Raw genomic sequence first — 21,495 nt, forward strand, 5'->3', positions numbered from 1 at the left:
CAGCTTGGTCTCCTGGACCCGTCTTTGACTGCCCTTCCTGGTGGGTTTTTCCGTTTCTCTCCCGCGGGCAGATCGATAACCGAGGAAACCGGTTCCTGCTGAAGGAGGAGGCGTCCCTCAACATTCCAGCCATCGCGGCCGCCCACGTCATCAAGCGCTACACGGCGCAGGCCAGCGACGAGATCTCCATCGAGGTGCGTCTCGATTGGCCGAGCCTGCCAGCTGATTGGCCGAGCCTGCCAGCTGATTGGCCGAACCTGCCAGCTGATTGGTTGGCTTAAACTGTAACCTGTACTAATGGAGAAGGAAGATGTTAAATACCAAAATTCTGCAATTATTTATGGAGCATAATCGTAATAATCAGCATAATTGTGTGCTTGGGCTACTAGATGCATGGTGCACAGGGAGATTCCACTATAAACATGACTCTTGGTCAGTGGTTTATGGTAAAGAGAAAGGAGTGAACTTGTAAGGAATAAAAGAGTCCATTCTGTCCGACTTTATCTCTCCACTCTCTCCTCCACACACCTTGTCCTGTTTCATCCTCCTCAAAATTATTTCCAGCTCTGTCCCTGAGGCGCCCTGATTGCCTATTTCTGGGTATCTGTGCCAGGGATATGGGTGACCCGTGCCGTTAAAGGTCTCTTTTGGGACTTCTCAAGTGCAAATGAGACAGGAAATTCGGAAACCATTCTTTTCTTTTCTGGGTCAGACGCCAGCTGTGGGGGGGGGGGTGGGGGACGAGATCTCGGCTGCAGTGGGTTGCTTTTTGTCTGATGCAGCTTTAAAACAATGGGGTTCAGCTCCTGAGTGCCTCTGCTTACTCTGCCTTCAGATTGCAGGATGAGGGCTGTGGGCCGGAGGCCAAGTGTGAGACCAGGGCTCACCCAAGCGATAGAGCACAGCAGGCTACCGGCCATTGCAATCTGGTGGGATTGTAGTGGGTTAGGGTATGCTCAGTTTTATGCACCATACCAATCCCTGTAACTTGCAGGTCATTTTGTCATGTTATCAGCAAGAGCTCCGTCATTCCAGAGGGTAGAAGTAGTTAGAGATAGTGCAGTGGAGAAAGACGCTACACTTTATGCTGATTGCACCTGGCACTTGAACACTGGTATTATATGATTAGTATTATTTTCCGTCCGGCTCGGGTATTCCCTGGCTCTGAAACGACACCAGCTGTTTGTTACCCTGGCCCTCCGGGACACGTTTTCCTTTCCGCAGGTTGGCGATATCCTCTCGGTGATCGACATGCCCCCCAAGGAGGAGACGAGCTGGTGGAGAGGCAAGCATGGCTTCCAGGTACAGATCCGTCTTTCTGAGAAAAGCCCGGTTTTACAGCAGGGCCGCACAGGGGTCAGCACAGCCCAGTGCTGAGCGGATTCTGAAAAGGATGTAGTGGCCCTGTGAGCAGGGCTGCACTGCTCGTTCTGCACCTCGTGCTCGCTGCAGTCTCAGTGTCCCGTCTTGACCCGGTGCCTGTCGATCTGCCGCAGGTCGGCTTCTTCCCCAGCGAGTGCGTGGAGCTGATCAACGAGAGGAGAGCCCAGCCCTCCTGCGCGCCGGCGGCCAAACTAGGTGAGTGTACCACTCGCCTTGGGGTGTGGGAGTGGGAGTGGGAGTGGGGGGGGCTCTGGGCTGGTCGCTGAAAGGATGGGGGTTCGAATCCCAGGTGGAGCACTGCTCTCGTGCCTTTGATTGAGGCCCCTCACTCCGATTTCTCCCATAAAGCGATGGATAAGTCAACAGAAGCTGTCTTCACTGTAAATGGGAATTTGTGCTCAGTTGACTTCATTCCAGCATCCATTCCGTTATCATTAGAGGCCCAATATATATATATATAGCAGAGATCTCTGGACAGTGGCCCTGGACAATGACACAGTGAGCAGTTCCAGGTGTAGGACTGAGAATGAGCAGCTCGAGTCCAGATGTACTGGCTGGTCAGAGTGGGTTTTGGCTTCGTCGGTGGCTCTTTGACGAGCCGGTCAGATGAGGTTGTTGGATTAGCGTTCGAGGAACGGGCTGGATGAGCAGGCCCGGGGTATCCTCCTTTCCAAACCCTTTCTGTCCACGGGCAGTATCCGTAAGAGACTGCATGTGGAGAGGCAGAGCTGTGACATCACCGATTCAGCGCCTTCAAAATGATTCAAAGTGGTTGGGGTGCCTGCAGGTTTGGCAGATTTCGGGGTGTCATAGTAGTTGGCAAGGCAGAGGGGAGTGGTTCTGAGGGTGAATGGAATTTGGGGGAATAGCAGTCTGGCGAATAGAGTAGAAACGGACCGCCTGGGCAATGGGGGTTTTTCTGAAGTGAAACTGGGACGAGGCTCAGAGTGGAAACTCAGGGAAGCCCACAGTGCAGTGTGCGTTCAGCCCAGCCATTGACACCCCCCTCCCAACTGCATGTCCTTGTGCTTTCAGATGTTGACGGCAGTAACGCCAAGGCTGGGATAGTTGGTGTCCAGCGCCCTCCTTCTCCGACATCAGGTAAAAATGACAATTATTACTAAAGACATTGAGGACCCGGGTCTTCAGCTCCCTCTGTGATGGGGCACCTTCTTGGATCTTACAAGAAGAAGCTCTTTTGCACTGGCTGGAGTACAGATCACACAAGATGAAAGGTTAAGCCAGCCGATCGGCAGGGCAACACGTAAACAGGCTGAAAGCAGAGGCAAGATGAAGAATTTAGCAAGAGCAGAGGCTTTGGCCACCTGAATCCTTAGAGCAGGGCTGTGGAATCTTCCGTGACCACAGGGAGTCGATATCTTTTATCCGTTCAACATCCAGTCTAAAAACAAATGCCATCCTTTCACCACGCAGCGTCTCACTCTCTGTCACTCCAGTAGGGCCATTTGGACAAGTTTGTTCTGGTGGAATGAGTGCAATCTACTGGACCATAGGCCTAACAAAAAAGACTGCCTGTTTGGAGTGCAGCAACACCAAAAAGCATGCCTATTGAGGATGGAGAACCGAAGCTCCTTGTTTACCTGGTACAGATGACCCGATGGGGGTGAAATCTGCCCCCCGGAATAAGTCAGGAAGCATCTGGCTGATATTCTGAGACCCATAACCAAACAAGGGTGGCAGGCTGAAGGGAGCTCCCCTCCTTTGCTCACAAGTTCTCATTGTGCTGATAGAACGCATATCAGTGGCTCCTCAACATAGGAAGAACGTGCATTTGGAGCACATTCTGTGAATTCTCCATGTACTCTGAGTTGCTTCTTTATGTTATCAGATTGTCATTTTGTCTTGGTGTTTGTTGTGTTTTTGTCGTCTTTCTCTCTCTTTCTCTTAGTTCTGCATCCTTGGTTCCTAAGACTTGCTGGTAACTGTTTATTACAAAGTATTTTTCCCCCCTAATTTACTGACATATAGACAAAGCCATTCACAGTCATTCACGCAATGAGCCACTGTGGTAATCTCACGCCATTTTGGCCATGAAAGGGTACAGACCTTTTCCACAGTTTCAGGATGAATAGCTTTCAGGGTTCACAGCTTTCTCCTCTCACTGGAAATCAATTCTAGGTGGTTGTCCCAATTTTAAGAGGGGAAAAACAAGGAAAAGGGGGCAGGTTTCTGTGGTGTGGACAAGCCATTCCTTTTCAGCAGCCTTCAGTGGGTCAGTTTTAGTTCAAATTACAGGCTGTGTGATAATGAAGAATACACAGACACTACCTCGCACTCTCTGTAATATCGCAGTGGTTAGGGTTACAGCCTTGCAGCCCTGAAGCCCTGGGGGGGCTGTCTGTGGGGAGTTTGCACGTTCTCCCCTGTTTGTGTGGCTTTCCCCCTGGAGCTCCAGTTCCCTCCCACAGTCCAAAAACATGCTGGTGGGTTAACTGCCTTCTGGGGAAATTGGGCCTGGTGCGCGTGAGTGTGTGTCTGCTCCCCCACAACCCTGTGTTAGATAAAGAGGTAAGAAGAGGGATAGAAGTTGTTTTTTTTTTCCTGGAAGTTTTTATAAAAGCTAGGAGAGCCTAATGCATGTTGTGTTAATGCAAGGACACTCTCAGAGGTAGTGTCTCCTTCCGTTTTAGGCTAAAAAAAAAATCTGTGTCCTCAGTACCCCTCTGCCGCAGGCCCACGGATCTCTTTTCGAAATAGAAGTTGAAGTCTGAAGGGAGAGGGCTGAATTAGTTGCATTAAGACTTAGGTGGACTAATTAAACAAACCTCAGCTGGGGGTTTGAAGAGACCCAGAAATGGGACTGGGAGCCAGGACTGGGGATCCCTGCTGTTAGATCCTGCTTGTAGCCTTCGGCTGTTGTCCCCATATGTCCATGTTCCTAGAGCCCAGTTACACTGCAGTGCACTCTAGACCTGGGCTTGTCCTTCTGCAGCCTTTCCAGTCCTCTCTGCTGCTGTACACCACACAGCAGCGCTGCAGCGTGGGGGCGTGAGGTGGGGCGGTGGCTCTGTGGCTGAGGATCTGCGCCTGTGGCCGGAAGGTTGCCGGTTCGAATCCCGTGGCTGGCAGAGGAATCCTACTCCGTTGGGCGGCGTATAAATGGCCGACCCTGCGCTCTGACCCCAAGCTTCTCTCCCTGTCTGTGTGTCTCATGGAGAGCAAGTTAGGATAAGACAAACCCCCTAACACAAGACATTGTATAAGACCAATAAAGTGATCTTATCTATTTTCTGAGCGCCGTAAAATTACTGGCTGTGAGTGATTAAAACAAAATGAGGCTTGTTGTGTAAATGAATTACGTGCTGTGTCTCTGAAATAGAAGGTCTTCTGTTTTTTCGTCCTTTTGTGTTGCGAAACCTCTGTGAGTCATGCCACAGCAGTGTCCCAGCTTCCCAAAGTGTACAGCTTGCTTTGCAGTTCATCCAGGGTTGTCCAAACGCCACACACGACACGAGTGTCACAACAGCACCTGCCTTTTCAGCTGTGGCGTGCTCGTTAAGGTGCATGTGTGGACTGTCCGACGCAGCTGGTGAAGCAGCAATTGTCAACTCGTTACACTCCCTGAAAACAAGCAGAGCCATTATCTGAGAAGTCAGGTGCCCTGCCACAGAGCAAATCGCTCCAAAGGAGCACCTTTTTGCATTAATTTTCCCCCTCTTTAAGAATTCAGTGGATTATATTGTGTTTTTTAGAATCAGACCTCATTTGCCAACTAAAGAAATGCAGTACGAGGGGAAAGCTGTGAATCTGTGACCCAAACAGAGGGACTTCAGAAGGCGATCGCTGTCCTTCATAGGAGAGCCAGTATATAATTCTGAAGGAAACACTAAAACGCTATTAACCAATCTGTGTTTTACCTAGTATGTGATACTCACCTTGGCCAAAATATACATAGTGCTGCCACCCTGCGAGCTTTGACGGATTAAAATTTAATTTCAGCATTTTTAATGTGTCCAGAATCTCTAATCCAGGAGTCCCAAATTCAGATTTGTTAAACAAGCAAGTTAATTGTGTCAAACCATTGTGATCAAGTGCAGGTAGGTCTCGATTTAGGTGGCAGATAGCTCCCTCAAAAATGCTGCTTAATTCCAAAATGTGTACATTAAGAGCTAATCTCCCCCAAAAAAATTGGATATAAATGGGGGGGGCGGGGGGTTGGTAGGTGTCTCCTATTTAGTCCCAACAAGAAGGTAGAAAATACCGATAAAAAGAAACACTGTGCGCTGACTGTTTGATCAGGAGTCTTCTGCCAACAGACACAGCCGGCCTGTGGGACTGGTGGTTTTCCTCTTGCTGAGCTGATTAATGCCAAGTATTCTGAGGTCTTCTGAGTAACGTTACAAACCGATTCATCCTCATTTGAGTTTTAGCTGATTATTAATAGTATACTGTTTCATTAATTGAATTTTAAGATTATAGGATAGTTTTGGTGGGGGAAAAAATGCATCACAATTACCCATTTTTATTTCCACATACTGTGGATTTGAAGATTTTTGTTCACACTATAACCTACTTCTTTATAGTTTTATTTTTGGGTTTATACCCTATAAACAAAAGGCACAGAGTAAGACAGACATGTAGTTAGTAAGCACTTGATGCTGAGAGATCAACAGACTGATACCAAGACTGCCTGTGTGTGACCACAGCGACTCTCTTGCCCTGGGTGCACAGCTGAGTAAACCGAGTACCCTCAGGCCAGGCGTGTTCAAGTGGGAGCTAAATTCAGAGGTGGGATATATTGGTATACGTTAAACCAGAAAAGTGCAAAAAAGAGATGGTAAATTGAGGACTGCCTCTATGCGTTTCAGTTCATCAACAAAAAAATGCTTTGTAGTTGAGCAGTTAACTCAATTCAGTTAAGACACCAAGCTCCTAAATTCAAACAAAAGACTGGTGTTTGGGACCCCTGTTCTAACCCTTTGGCTAATACCATTGCATTAATTCAACACTCCTGATGCCTCATGGTTGCCAGTACCCGAAAGTGATACAGCAGTGACTGGTCTCACACTCCTGTGAAGGCGTAGCCCAGCCATTTTCTGCTGTTCAGATCCGGAAATTTCGTCCGGAAACGGTGTGTAACGTCAGTTACCCCTGGATCGCGCTGGTTCACTTTGCATTCACCCATCTGTCCAGACACGGGCCAACCCCTCGGGTGCTTCTCCCCAGTTTCCTCCTCCTCCTCCCCCTCCTTCGTCCCCGAGTTTGGCCCCGTTGCGTCCTGCTCTTGGCCCCTTGCCATTCCTGCTCTCAAGTTCTCCGTCTCCATCTCCCGGCCCCAGTGTCCAGGAAGCACGGCAAGCTGATGGGCTTCCTGAGGACCTTCATGAAGTCCCGGCCCAGCAAGCAGAAGCTGAAGCAGAGGGGCATCCTGAAGGAGAGGGTGTTCGGCTGCGACCTCGGGGAGCACCTGCTCAATTCGGGCAGCGAAGGTAACCCCAGATTTCAATCCAGGAGCGGGCGAAGTACGGGCTTCTTTCAGGTCCTTCAAAGGGCAGCTGAGGTCCCACTTTCTCAGACCGGCTAGTACATCTCGGCAACAGAATAAATTCACTGATTTTATGGGGGGGAAAAAGTCACAAATTTCCAATCGAGCACACAATCGAGAACTTATCGTGAAAGTACGGTAACTCACCATGTAGTCGCAAACTCGCATTCGAGCTCCCGAGAACTGTGACATGAAACATGCCCTTCCTGCTCCCTAGTCACTGTAATGGCTACTGTAATGCGATGTGCAGTGAATAAGCAGAGGTTGTGCAGCTGACATTTCACCGCAGAAATGTTCCAACATGATCTGCGTGCAGAGTTAACAAATCAGTAGTGTTCATCGGCCGGAGCTCCAGGGTCCCTCTTGAGTTCCCTGCTCGGGGCAGGAAAGGTTTCAGCTGCCTGATCCAGTGTGCCCACCTCAGTCCCTCAGGTGCTCAGGAGCTGTTCGGAGTTCATCGAGAAGCACGGCGTCGTGGACGGGATCTACAGGCACTCTGGGGTGTCCTCCAACATACAGAAACTGCGGTGAGAAATCCACACTGCTTGCCTGGGTTGCGTTTCTCCAGACTGTTGGGTCTTGGTCGCCCCCTTGTGGCGAGTCTGTAAAAGGATCTCCCCCCCCCTTCTCTCTCGCTCTCCCAGGCACGAGTTTGACAGCGAGAACGTCCCCGACCTGACGCGCGACATCTACATGCAGGACATCCACTGCGTGGGCTCCCTGTGCAAGCTCTACTTCCGCGAGCTGCCCAACCCCCTGCTCACCTACCAGCTCTACGACAAGTTTGCAGTGAGTGTGGCGCAGCGGGAAGGACCGTAGTGCATCGCACTGGTTGGAACTGAACTGACAGGAAGACGCTGGATCTTTGCTGGTCCCTTGAGGCGCCCAGGCTGTGCTGCAGCGAAGGCTGACCTTGATCCTTGAGGGCCCCTCGGCTGCCTCGCTGTTATACCAGCCTGAGCTCCTGACAGAATGCAGGCTCTTCCCCTGTTGTCTTCAGTGACCCTCTCGCATGGCTCTGTTCTGTTTGCTGAAAATCTTCGGCAGTCTTCATTTGAACTTTGAATTGGTTTAAGCTGATCCCGACAGATCTAGAAAAACGAACCTTTAATCTTTGTGGACATGTAGAGGGGAGCTCTTGATGTTAATAATGAGGAACTGTCATGATGAGGAAGATCTGATTGGTAAATGTGATGGATTAGAGGCTACAGCACTTCATCTTGACAGCAGGTGTTCAGTAAACCTTGAGCTGCTGTGATCACGTTTTTGAAGATCAGTGTGAATGAGAGACTGCTGAATGAGAAGCTTGGTTCATTCTCACCCAAATTAAGTTGCATCATTGACAGCCAGAGGCTTTGTGAAAGTGGGAGACACTAGTGGAGGCTCCTAGTAAATTGTTGATGCACGTAATGCAACTCCTGATTGTGGATAAGGCATTTGGTCAGTCGGATCATTCATTTTAAACCTCGTTTTTCCAGATGTGCACCCTACAGTAGACTGGTGTCCCGGGGTGTAGTCCCAGCTTGAGAGCTGTGCCTGTCAAGATGAAGGCTCGGGATTGTTGCAGGCAACCTTACCAGGGATACAAGGCTTTCTAATAATAGATGGAGGAATTTTAAGCTGCTGATGTGATCTGCATACTAGAATCAGGTGTAGCAATGTCCGTCGAGCAGAGCTAGTATGTGGGCCAGTGTCTTGTGCATCATTAAGAAAGTGTCTGACTCTCTCTTGACAGAAGCCCTAATCTATTTTCAGGAAGGGCCTAGGCTCCTGATCCCTCTCTCTCTCGCCCTCAGGAATGCATGGCCTCGACGCCTGAAGACGATCGAATGGTGAAGGTGCACGATGTCATCCAGCAGCTGCCTCCCCCCCATTACAGGTAGGAGCCAGCGGGGCGTGGGCGTGGCCTTGTGTCAGTCCCCCAATCGCCTGCTGTGGGCGTGGCCTGTGGGCGTGGCAGCGGTGATGTCACTTGCCCTGTGCTGCAGGGCAGTGTGAGATGGAAGCCCCTGGGGGTTTCAGACTTATCCGCCCCTGAGCTTCACAGGGCTGCTAATCAGCTCAGCAAGCAGAGATACAAGCGGATCTTAGTGGCCCAGGTGTCTTGAGTGTGCCCCTTGCTTGCCGCGGTTTTGGGGTTCCCAAAGTGGTGCCACCCAGGGTTCAAACGGGGCAGGGCTGGGGATGAGTCAAGCAAGAGGGTCTTGGCTCCCGGCACAGCTGGCATTCTGAGTGATCAGTTGGCACTCTTGCTCTCCCGTTCAGTGCAGCAAAGTCTGCCAGCCTGCAGCTGATAATAAACCATGTCTTAAACAGTTGCCCATTGCAAACTGGATGATAGTAGAATTAAAAAAAAAACTCTGAACTTCAGAATGTGGAAAGTGCACAAACGACATATACTTAGGAGTTCTGGGGCGAGATGGCCATTAGGCTTTTCCTCACACATGGTTAGATCAGGATGATTGGGTGTCATGGGAATCTGCCAACATCCCTTAAACCAAAAGCCTTTTGATTTTTTTTTTCCTGTCCTAAACTGGACCCGACCAGGACCCTGGAGTACCTGATGAGACACCTGTCTAGACTGGCGACCTGCAGCAGAGAGACCAACATGAACATCAAGAACCTGGCGATCGTCTGGGCTCCCAACCTGCTCAGGTGAAGGCGACTGGGCTCCTCCTTCTCTGTCCGCAGGCCTTCTTGTAGTGGTATCCTGATCCAGTCTCTCCTGTGCTGCTGAGGAGCCAGTCATATATTCATTCCTTACGCTGTTCTGGACACTCCACTCGAAGAGCTGTACAGATCGTGGGGATCCCCTCCACCCCTGCCTGAATGATGTAATGGCAGCCAGCATCACACAGCAGCTCTCAGTGGGGAGGAGAGCAGAGTGATGAAGCCAGTTCAGAGATGGGGATTATTAGGAGGCCATGATGGGTAAAGGCCATTGAAAACCACTAAGAACAGGCCAGTGGTTCCTTTTTAAGTCTTGTGAGATTCTCTGAGCAGTTCAATCACAGTGGAAAAGGGCACTGCAACCCGCTCGCCTGCCTTCTAAATAAACGATTATCACGAACATCAGCATTCTCCTCCTGCCAGAGTTCTGCATGCAGAAAGAAAGAAATTTTAATTTACCCCCAAAGGGGCGGTGCGCTGGCTCTGTGGCTCAGGATCTGCGCCTGTGGCCGGAAGGTTGCCGGTTCAAATCCTGCGGCCGGCAGAGGAATCCTACTCCGTTGGGCCCCTGAGCAAGGCCCTTCACCCCAACTGCCCCAGGGGCGCTGTATCAATGGCTGACCCTGCGCTCTGACCCCCAGCTTCTCTCCCCGTCTGTGTGTCTCCTGGAGAGCAAGCTGGGGTCTGCGAAAAAGATGAATTCCTAGTGCAAGAAATTGTATATGGCCAATAAAGTGATCTTATCTCTTATCTTAAGTCCCTTTTGATCTCAGCTTAAGACCCCCCCCCTTCTCCCCCCATTGTGTCTCGACAGGTCCAAGGAGATCGAGGCTGTGGGGCTGGGCAGCGCTGAGGCCTTCAAGGAGGTCCGAGTGCAGTCGGTGGTGGTGGAGTTTCTGCTCAGCCACGTGGAGCTGCTGTTCAGCGACTCTTTCACATCCGTGGGCAAGTTCAACACAGGTAGGAGCCAAAACCACCTGGACCTGAACCAGATCGATACTGTATTGATCCCGTGAGGGAAATTGCAGTGCAACAGCAGGTGTTGGCGAAGTGGCTGGGTAGATTGTAACATGCTCCTGCCACCCTTTGTGTAAAGAAGTGTTAGGACACAGCCACTGTTTTGAACGAGGGTCCCCTCTCCCTGTAATTTCTCCTTCAGACCCTATGCGTGGCTTGTCAGCGCTGGCCATCAGTTCGCTGATGTGCACGGCCACTGTCAGTTTGGTTGTGTAGGTCACGGTGATACTTTTCACGGGGAAAGCTTTGAAATTGGGAGGCACTGAGGCCAGTCGGTCGCTTGGAAGAGGTGCTTGTGGGGAAGTCCAGGAGGCTCTCTAGACAGGTTTGCACCCTTCGGGGCGTGTGGTGTATTGCAGAGTTGGGACCCATCGGCAGCAGCCCGAGGGTCGTTCTGCGTCCGCTCGTCTTCGGGTTGTATTCCGGTCCTCCCTCCCCCCACCGTGGCGGCACACTCAGCACGCTGTCTGTTTCTCTAGCAGTGGACCGGGCCTTTCGAAAGATCCCGGGCCAGTCCCAGAAACGCAGGCTGCTGAGCCTGAGCGAGGCCCGAGATCAGACCCGGCTGCCCAGGGACACGGGGGGCTTCTCCAGATCGCGATTCACATCCCAGACCAGCATTACAGAGGCAGAGGACTGACACCAGGGGGAGGGGGGGTGTCTGTGTGTGTGTGATTGCTCACATTTGTGAGCAGGGGTCGGCCGATGTGATTCTTTTTTAATCTAATTGTTTAATTGAATCCTTGATGCAGTTTTCAGCACTCTTCCTTTGCAGCTGTACAGACATGGAGTGCTCTTTTTTTTTTCTTGCATGCAGTAGAATGTACCCAGCTGGATCTGGACAATTGCAGTTGTGAAGGTTTTTTAGTTTTCTTTAACACTTCAGTTAGTTCAGATCTGGGAGAGGAGGAGGAGGTGGCATGGACAGTCAATTGAATAATTAGGAGAGAAGGTAACAGCACACATGGAATGAAAGCCAGGAACCTCTCTGAGAGTCTCAGCCAATCAGGAGACAGGAATGATGCCCTCGCACTGATTGGTCAGGGCAGTAGTACCAGGCTCCGCCCCTCAAGACCAATCCCTCTAGGTCTCTGGCAGCTGCAGTGTTAAAGAGATGTAGAAAACCTACTGGGCTGACCATCTCATTGGCCGTTGTTGCTGCAGACTCTAGGAGGACTGCTGAGGAGATGGTCCTATTTTGCCATCTCAAAACCAGGCTCTTTCAGGCTAAGCCTCAAGACTTAAGAATTATTTTGCTTAAAGCCAAATTTATTCTTGCCAGTGCCTGGCATTTGTAACACCAGATCATTGTAACAGTAGTATAGGTAAAAATGCTGCCTGCAGATCCTTATTAATTCTTGTGAATGATGAGTAAGATTTAATAACTTTGGGGAATTAGCCTTGGAGAGTTTGATTTTAAGGAGGCTAAATGATTAGCAGCACATTTATGACTTTTTTTTTTTGTCGACAAACCTTTTTTGTGTGTTTGTGTTTCACTTACACTTCTCTCATCTGTTGACGTTGTCGGAGGGGATTTTCAAACCCTCGACTTCCAGGTAGCCCATATCTGGTGTCTTGCTCTGCAGTTTCCAGATTTGGCTTCAGATTGAAATGTCAACGCTTGCTCCCAAAATAAATTGGCAGGGACCTAGATTTAATGTGGCATTTAAGACAGCTTTCTGGATACTCCACTCAGAGCTCTTTACAGGTCATGGGGATCCCCTCCACCCCCACCAGTGTGCAGCCCCACCTGGATGATGCACCAGTCGGCTCCCCACACACCAGGTCTCAGTGGGGAGGAGAGCAGAGTGATGGAGCCAGTTCAGAGATTATTAGGAGGCCATGACTGGTGAAGGCCAGCAGGAAATTTGGCCAGGACACTGGGGTAACACCCCTACTCTTTTTAAGAAACGCCCTGGGATTGTTAATGACCACAGGGAGTCAGGACCTCAGTTTTAAGTCTCATCCGAAGGACGGCGCCTTTTTTACAGTATAGTGTCCCCGTAACTATACTGGGGCGTTAGGACCCACATAGATCCACATGTTTGTATGGACGTCAATTTTAAATACCTCCGTTTTTATTTTATATAATAGATTTGTCCAAATACTTACAGGTCAGGTTTCTGCCAACTTATCTTGGGAACGTAAGCAACTTTTTTTTTGTTTGCACATTCAGTGAGCGCGATTTTCACATTGGTGTGACTCCCCACCTGTTTACTCGGGCCCTAAAGCGCTTATTAAAGACTAGAACCTGCACAAGGAATCAAACGGACCGATTGCTGGAGGGATCTGTCAGCCATTCTGCGGCGTTTGTAATGTGCTTGCTGTAGCTGAGGAAGAACTCTGAACTCTGAATCGGATGTGGGAGTCAGACCCTGTATTTGCAAACTTGTTATAAAAGTGTGAGTGACCGTAAGCCACTTTTATTTCCTGAGACCATGCTTTTTAAATCCTGTTCTGTATTAAATCTGTCATTTAAGACACTGTGGATTGTAGGGCCCAGCAAACACCCTACAGTCACAGTACAGTATGCTGTTTGTAAGTATGAGCTTCCCAGCATTTTCAAAATGACTGTTTTACCTGCTAGGGGAAATCTGGTCACCAGGAAATAGCAGGTTCTTAAGGAACATGCATTAGCTCTTAATCATACTGTAGATTATATATATATATTGTTCCTTGATTTGATTATGGTATGGATGGCTTGGGAGTTACTATGTTCATAAGCAATTTGCTACAGCATATCTGATCATGCCTTTGTTGTCTGAAGGGTAAAGCAGACATTAGGGAATAATGTTCGACGAGCTGAACAAGCTACCGTCTTGGTTCACTGATGCAGGAAACATGATGGAATCCTTAATTCTTGAAGATGGGGAATAAGAGTGCAAGTGTTTTTTCTTGTTTCGGAAGTGTTACAAGGTAGACACAGAAGGAATTTTGCATTTTACTTTTTTCCTTAAGAGAATCGCAATGAAATTAAGAAAAAAGACTTTAAAAAAAAACATGTATAGAGACAACTACATCAGAGTCTACCATTACAAAATGTAGCTTTAGCCTGGCAGTTTTGAAGAGGGCTAGGAATCCCAGCTTGTGATGAGCTGGTTCCAGGTTTAAGCCCCTACTCTGTTAGCAGTTTGTTTGTCAGTGACCTTGCAGTAGGAGCTGTGATTGACTCCCCTGGATCTCTCTTTCCCAGTTCTGGGTAAAAGTCTTTGCTGGATGCCTGTTATGTCTTTTTCAAGCGTCATTGACTGTAAGTCCAGAATGCAACAGACCATTTTAATAGAGCTGACATGAAAGAATACACGTGTGTACAGTCTTTGTAGGAAAATGAAATTTACCCAGCTAATAGAAAGTAGATTATTTTTTGTAATAAATATCCACATTTCAAATAAAGGTGGTTGATTGATTTTGCTGCTTGTGACGATTGAATTTTACTGTCATTTTGTGCAAGGCTGGAAAAATAAACTTTACTTTCCCCAACTATGCTGTAGAATTCAGGTCTAGATTATTGGAAATCGTGTTTTTGTAAGTCTTCATTTTCTTTTTTAGCTGTGTTATGGTTGCATATTTGTATGCAGCTTGACTGCCATTGATGTTGCTGTTGGAAATGCATGCGCTTTGTGTAGCTAGCTGTGTTAGAGATGGCCTCACTTCATGTTACTTCAGCGAATGCTGTCTTAACGTATTGCTCCATTTTCAGAGTTAGCTTGTTATCTACGAAAAAGGCTGTGACACAGACGTCGTGGTTTGTGGGTTTTTGAGGCAGTTTACAGAATATACTTCTGCAGAATGTAGTCTTTTCTCCCCTTGATGTCTGTGATATGGTTAGTGAGTGCACCTGAACGACACCTTCTCCAAGACATCTTGCAGGTAATACCTCTGGCCTCCGTGTGGCTCATTTCCTTGCTTGTCCAGCCCATATAATAATGCACTGTGGAACCCCCCAAAATCCCACTGAGTTATACAGTGCCCTGCTGCATAAGAATGGCCACCCTTGCCTTTTAGACTGGAAGTCCGCCACCGGCACAAAACCGAGCACACTCAAACACAGCAGTATCTGATGGCTCGGTCTTCTGCAAACCGCAGGGACTGAAGCATACGCTCATGCAGACGGTTGCCCTTTCATGCTTTAGCCTACAGAGCTATGGCCCAAACAGGAAGATGTTCATTTTTAATGCAGCGGGGCTCCAGTTCGTTGTGTATTTGCAGGACGCTTCCTGGTGCAATCCCACATTGCATTCTCATATGGGCTGGGGCTTAAGCAGCAGCCTCTGGCAGATGATGCACCATCTTGCCTGTCCTCTTCTTTGGCTTTTGCTGCTGCCCGCTTAGCAGTCTCAGGAGCGCCAGACCAGATCAAGAGCCTAACATTGTTTTAACACGTCCGTGATGGCCTCTGTCTCCCAGTGATTCTGCGAATTGCAGCTGTTGATCGTGGTCAGAGTTGACCCTGGCTTCCCAGAGCAATACCCGACACATCGTGAAGTTAAAGCTCAGCTGTTGGCACCCCAAGGTTAGCTGTGTGGTGCAACGGGAAGCTGATGAGTTTGATGCAGCTCTCCTGGCGGAGGGTTAAAATTGGACAGTACATTCAGACAGGCAAGGGCAGAGACGAGACACCAGGCAGCGCCCATTTCTGTTTTCGTCCGCTCGCTTCTCGTTCTAGAATTGCCTACATCCACGGTTTCGGATACGGTGCCAGAATCCTCTTCGAAGCTCTCCGATGGCGGCGGAATCTGCTGCTCTAGGGCAGTCTCTTGGCGCCAGCAAAGACGTGGTCAGAAGTGGGCCTATCCCAGCAAACGCTTCTCGAGATGCTCCCGTTTCCCGGGGGGTGTGTGCCCTCTCTGCCACTGGCTGGGCATCCTAGCGCTTGGCAAGCCTGGCACATTAAGTTGTCCTTTGCGCTGCGCCTGCTAGCGTCTCGACCCGCAGTGCCAGGCCGGCCACCTTGATGCAAGGCAGGCCTGGGTCTCTCCGGTGTTTACCCTCCAGCTTTCCTGCAGGATGTAACAAAACTGCGCTGTTGCCTCTTTAACTGTGTTCTAATGATGGCTGTTGTTGTTGTTGTTGTTTCTCTTGTGTCTTTGTTTTGTTGCGGTTCTCAGGGCGGTGCTCCCTCAGCCGGCCCAAGTCCTTCGTCATCTCGTCCCTGTCCACGAGGCTCCTGTCCCTGGAGGAGGCCCAGGCGAGGACCCAGGCCTCGGCCCACCTGCAGTGCTTGCAGCAGGCCCGGCTCCTGGCTCTCCAGGGCCCGAGAGAGGACTTCCAGGGCCGGTTCCACACCGTCCTGGATTTGCCTGCCGATAGGTAGAGTCTCCGCGGTGATGGTTTTGTCTGGTTTTGTTTGTCAGCAGCAGGGGGCGACACCTTATTGCCATATCCCAGTGGTTCCCACTCCTGGGGAAAATTGCCCCTGGTGTGAGTGTGTCAGTTTATGTCCAAATTCCCCCCTGGCCTTTACCAGTCATGGTAATAATAATCCCCCTCTCTGAACCGGCTTCATCGCTCTGCTCCAGCTAATCTGCTAACATGTTTTAGGACTGTGGGAGGAAACTAGAGAAAACCCACACCAACCCGGGGAGAACATGCAAACTCCACACGGACAGCCCCCCCCCAGGTCTGGAATTGAACTCGGGGCCCCAGCGTTGCAAGGTGGCCACTGCGCCACCACGTCACCCCTAGGGAGGATCGGTCTATCTTTTAGTTTTGCTCCTTTACTCAAGTGTGGAAGCAGTGTCCACTCCATTTCAGTTCCCACATCACGTCGACTTGCTCCGCTGTGACCTTCGTGACCAACCTTCTGATCACAGTAGAAAGGATGGCGCGGGTCGCGGGGGGAACACCGAGCCGCGCAGAAGGAATCTCAGTCTGATCTCCCCCCCCCCCTGCAGGCGGAAGACTGGGATGAAGGTGCGGAAGTCGGCGGGGGGGAGCTGGAAGACTTTCTTTGCCATCGGGAAGCAGGCATCCGGCCGCCGGAAGCACACCAGGATCGGCTCCCTGTTCCAGCCAGCGACGTCGCAGGCCGGTAAGGTCATGAGCCACCTGTGGCGTACAGCTCCTCCACCCCAGGCAGAGCTGTGACAGGGGCTCCCTTTCTGATATAATCTCACAGTTTACTAGACTAGATCAGGTTCTGCTCCATTTCACTTGGTCTCCAACCACGTGTCTTGATGAGCAATCGCCACTGGCATAAAAACTATATTTAACGAAGATAAGATCACTTTATGAGCCATATACAATTTCTTGCATACCCTAGCTTGCTCTCCATGAGACACACAGGAACACAGACAGGGAGAGAAGCTTGGGGTCAGAGCACAGGGTCAGCCATTTATACGGCGCCCCTGGAGCAGTTGGGGTGAAGGGCCTTGCTCAGGGGCCCAGCGGAGTAGGATTCCTCTGCCGGCCGCGGGATTAGAACCGGCAACTTCCAGCTACATTACTGTAGTGAACTGCTGGAAAACCAGGGGTTAATAGAGCTTGAGGTGAAAAGTGTTTTATTTCAGCCACTTGTCTTCTCTGCCTTTCTTAGCTTGCTGGTGATATACCCCCTCTAGTGGTGAAATAGGCAGCAAACAAAATTACTTGTCCTTTCCACAGAAATTCTTCATATGGCCACCTTTGGCACTAGACCAATTTGTCTAGTGCCGCCTATAAACACAGTTTTGTGTTTTAAAGTGTGTAAGTGGAAGAATTTGGGAGAAAAAAGTCCCAAATAAAATCAAAAGTTGTTATATTAACTTCTGAATGCAGACTCTCAACTTGACTTCACCTGCCAAAGGAACAAGTAAAGGTTTATTCCAGGTGTGAATACTGGAATATATTAGCATGGAATAAACCTTTACTTGTTCCTTTGTGGGCTACAAATGCCGACGCAACTCCCTACTTGACTTGACCTGTACCACCTGGATTTCTGTTCCTGTTTGACTCGTATTCCTTCCAAACTATTTACCAGTGTAATAGGAAAAGTCATTAACCAAGGAAAGCCCAGGCTCGCAGTGACAAAGGGCACCTGTTTTTGTCACTGCTTGAGGACGTCGAGAGCAGCTGTCGCCATGTTGCTTTTTATTTCATTCTTCTCAGGCACACGAATGGACACAGTGACCCTGCGTTCAGCCAAGAGTGAGGAATCCCTCTGCTCTCAGCACAGCGGGGCAGGTGAGACTATCGCAAACCGTCTCCTCTGATAACGGCTGCAAATACCAGCCACACAGCAGAGCAGACCAGTAGTGTGTCCTCCGCACTCCGGGCAGCCCCGAAGATTTACATCGATCTCGGTGTCTGCAGGGCCTAAATTAAGCCACTGAAGTCAGAAAATTGATTCAGTTACCTCATTAAGAGCTCGGGTGCTGGAAGAACTGAAATATGCTGAAAATCTGAAGGTCGGCAAAAGTGATCACTATTGTAGGCTACGTCTCTGTGGACCACAGAGTCCAGCCCCAGGGAAAATGAGCTGTCTTGATGTTGAGACAAAACAAACACAGCACAGAGGTGAACTGTTAAAACACTGTGGTATCTCCGCCCTCATGAAAATAAAGACACGTGATTTTCCTCTAGTACAGGAGTGCATTGCTCCAATTGTAGGGCCCTGAGAGCTGTACATGCAGTATCAGTTATCTTCATGAGTGTCTGCATCAGGCCCTGCGCTGGGTACAAGGAGCTCCTGACTGATGCGCTTTTCGTGTTCGGGTTTTGGTGCTCTTGTGCATGTTAAGACTGCTCATTCGATTGTGGAAGGATACACAATCTGCCTTTTTGTGTGAACGGCAGAAAACCATTACCTGGCCCCGACAGTACTAACCTGTGGCTCAGCCTGTCATTTAATATGCCTGACCTGCTCCATTCTTCAGAGGCCTGTTAGCACCACGGGGAAAACAAATATTGCGTTTAAACAAGAGAACATTGCCCTTAACTGCATTGATTACTTCATAAACAATATTGCCTCATGTATCAATATATTGCAATCTGTATGCAATAATATTGTAACATGCAAAGAATATTATCACACTACTGTTTGATTTACACAGCAAAGAGCAGGAAACGTGTTAAGTGAAGGGACAAGAAGCTGACTGTATTTCTGTGTCGGTTTGCACAGACATGAATTGAATAAAATACTGTATGGGAATGCCGCCCTCAAAATCCCAAAACAGTTCCAGGATTCCTCACGAGTTGCTTCCGGAGTGAACAGGGTGTTTATGAAGAGAGTCTCGTTGGTGCCGATGTGTCAATAACAGTATCTCGTGGTGACTCAATACTGTGTGTTCTCCCTGGCGCCCCCTGTGGGCGGTGTCCGGTCTGGACTCCGTTCGTGACGCGTGCCGCTTGTGTCGCCCTGGGCTCCAGGCCTGTCCAGGCTCCAGCGCCTGCGCCGCCCCCGCTCCAGCAGCGACGCGCTCTCGGTCGCCATGGAGGCCGAGCTCCTGCCCGAGCTCAAGCCCAGCCGCTCCTACGACAGCCTGCAGGCCGAGGAGGACCCCGAGGGCGTCTACATGCTGCCCGACTTCTCCCAGGAGCCCGCCCTGTGGCTGGCCGAGGACGAGATGGACTTCAGCCCCACCTTCCTCGAGGAGGGCGGCGGAGGGAGAGGAGGAGGAGGAGGAGGAGGAGGAGGCCCCGAGCTGGAGCCGCTGTCGCCGCCGCCGCCGCCGCCCCCCGCGTTCCGCTGCGGCCCCCACCACCTCCAGCAGCCGCTCACGGAGGACCCCGACTCCCTGCTCAACCAGTCGGAGGCGGCGGCCCGGAAGAGCCTGGTTCTGGCCGCCGCGGCCGCGCCCCCGCTGCGGTCCCTGTCCTGCTGCCAGCACCGGGCCCAGGCCCAGGCCGGGGAGCTGAGCAGCCCCCCTCCCGAGAGGAGGTCCTTCACTCGCAAGGTGGCCCATGCCCTCTCCCCGAAGGGCTCCAGATCGCCCCCTCTGGACATTTCCGACCCCATCGCCATCAGCGTCCCGGCCAAGGTGAGCTCTCATCCCGGCCCGCGTCCGGAAGTCTGCGTGTGGAAACTTCCCGTCCGTACGATACCTGCATGACTGCGCGTTGCCCTACACAGCTGGTTAAGTCTCTGGTTTTTTAAAGTGCTGCGTCAGAAATATGTTTTCATTTATGAGACGTTAAAACCGAGGCCCTGACTCTCTGTGGTCATTAAAAATCCCAAGGTGTTTCTCGAAAAGAGTAGGGTGTAACCCCGGTGTCCTGGCCAAATTTCCCATTGGCCCTTACCAATCATGGCCTCCTAATAACCCCCCTCTCTGAACTGGCTTCATCACTCTGCTCTCCTCCCCACTGAGAGCTGGTGTGTGGGGAGCGGACTGGCGCATCATCCAGGTGGGGCTGCACACTGGTGGTGGTGGAGGGGATCCCCATGACCTGTAAAGCTCTTTGAGCGCAGTGTCCAGAAAAAGCGCAATATAAGTGTAAGCAATTATTATTATTGATTAATTAGAAGCCGATTGGCATTGATTTCCACTAGGGAATGTCTAGTGTTCAAAATGTAATATACAAACATGAATGGGTAGAACTGTGAAGTCGCTTCATGTCATGAAAACACAAGTACCTCATTCATAACGAAGGCACGTTGGGGGGAAATAAAAGTGTCTGGCTTTTCACAAGGTGCTGGAGATGATCGGCGGGCGAGCTGGCGAATTGCCGACCGGCCCTCAGGGCTCGGGCCCCACCCAACCCCCCCAGATGATCTCCATGCTGCTGAGGTCGTGCGACATCCAGCTGACCGAGAGCTGCCAGGAGGAGATCCGCAGCAAGCTGACCCAGGGCGGCGAGCTCAAGGTCAAAGGTTAGTCGGGGGTCAAAGGTCAGAAGTTGAAATTGGGTCTCTGACCGACCATGCCTGTCTCCTAGATCATCCTCGGTCACAAGCGGGTGAGCCCGACAGGTCCTTCTCAATGGGTAATACCAGATAATTATAGTAACAATATAACACGTTCTCATACATTGAAGCTGCTAAAATAACAGCTCTTAACCAGGCCATTAACCAAGCAACCACCTTAAACATCAAATCTCGATTTTAAAGGAAAACTAACAAAGGGAGGTTTCCAATCTCAGCTTGACCAAAGGAAGAGTACGAACATCTCGGATACAATGCAAAGAGAATTCCGGAGAGGTGGAGGAACACAGCTAAAAATTCTCTAATGCTAAACGTTGGACTGGTGTGAAAACTGAGTAGTGCCAAGCGGCTGAGGTATGAAAGGAGTGCTTTGGGTCGTTTCTGTTCTGCTTTACCTGTTCATTCAGGCGAAGAGAAAGAGAAATGAAGCAGAAAGGGACAGAAAGGCACACAGGCAAAAGATGACACCTATTTTTTTTATCCTGTGATTCTGCAGGTCTGCCGATACCCTCCTCACAGATACCCCCGCCCCCTCCCCCGAAGAACCCTGCCCGTCTGATGGCGCTGGCCCTGGCGGAGAGTGCCAACAAGGCCCTCCAGCAGGCCTCCGGCCAGCCCGCCGCCACTACCGCCACCGCCGGGTCCCAGCGCCACCCCCGGCCTCAGGGCAAGGCCGGGGAGAGTTTGGAGGCGCGTTTCATGAGGTCCCTCTCCGTGGACTCCAGCGAGGTCCTCTCCTCGGTCTCCAACCCCCTGTACTCCACAGTGCGCCCTCTGTCGGTGTGGAGGTCCGAGGTGGAGGCCGAGGACAAAGCAGAAGGGGAGCAGAAAGACCGGAGTCAGCCACAGGTAAGAGGATGCTGCTGTTCCTGTAGCCTGTTGACGGGGATTCCTGGGTAATATTCCTCAAGACGTGTCTTCCACTCGTGGAATGAGTTAGTGCACTTTTCCTGAAAGGATGCACTTCCACATCTTGGATGACTTGCGTGACGCTTCAAAGCTGCAGCTACTGGGGCAGAATCACGCTGTTATTCCTTTGTTGCTGGCATGTGTTGATGAATTTGAGAGTCCTACACCG

At 50.4% G+C, this 21,495-nt stretch overlaps 1 protein-coding gene across 12 annotated transcripts in view; it reads left to right on the forward strand.

Annotated features, from left to right (window-relative positions):
- arhgap33 (Rho GTPase activating protein 33) overlaps positions 1-21,495 on the forward strand; it is a 63,207-nt gene that overhangs the window by 36,336 nt on the left and 5,376 nt on the right. For all 12 annotated transcript variants that reach the window (XM_069185110.1, XM_069185098.1, XM_069185103.1 and 9 more), the window contains 16 exons: positions 72-194; positions 1,225-1,302; positions 1,497-1,578; positions 2,419-2,484; positions 6,684-6,833; positions 7,314-7,416; positions 7,534-7,678; positions 8,686-8,768; positions 9,437-9,544; positions 10,374-10,519; positions 15,685-15,886; positions 16,471-16,607; positions 17,663-17,737; positions 18,923-19,533; positions 20,186-20,366; positions 20,914-21,266. In XM_069185110.1, coding sequence (XP_069041211.1) covers positions 72-194; positions 1,225-1,302; positions 1,497-1,578; positions 2,419-2,484; positions 6,684-6,833; positions 7,314-7,416; positions 7,534-7,678; positions 8,686-8,768; positions 9,437-9,544; positions 10,374-10,519; positions 15,685-15,886; positions 16,471-16,607; positions 17,663-17,737; positions 18,923-19,533; positions 20,186-20,366; positions 20,914-21,266 — 2,643 coding nt within the window. The remainder of the gene's footprint in view (positions 1-71; positions 195-1,224; positions 1,303-1,496; positions 1,579-2,418; positions 2,485-6,683; positions 6,834-7,313; positions 7,417-7,533; positions 7,679-8,685; positions 8,769-9,436; positions 9,545-10,373; positions 10,520-15,684; positions 15,887-16,470; positions 16,608-17,662; positions 17,738-18,922; positions 19,534-20,185; positions 20,367-20,913; positions 21,267-21,495) is intronic.

Source organism: Lepisosteus oculatus, chromosome 27 (genome assembly GCF_040954835.1).
Source record: "Lepisosteus oculatus isolate fLepOcu1 chromosome 27, fLepOcu1.hap2, whole genome shotgun sequence".
In the NCBI taxonomy this organism is placed as follows: Eukaryota; Metazoa; Chordata; class Actinopteri; order Semionotiformes; family Lepisosteidae; genus Lepisosteus; species Lepisosteus oculatus.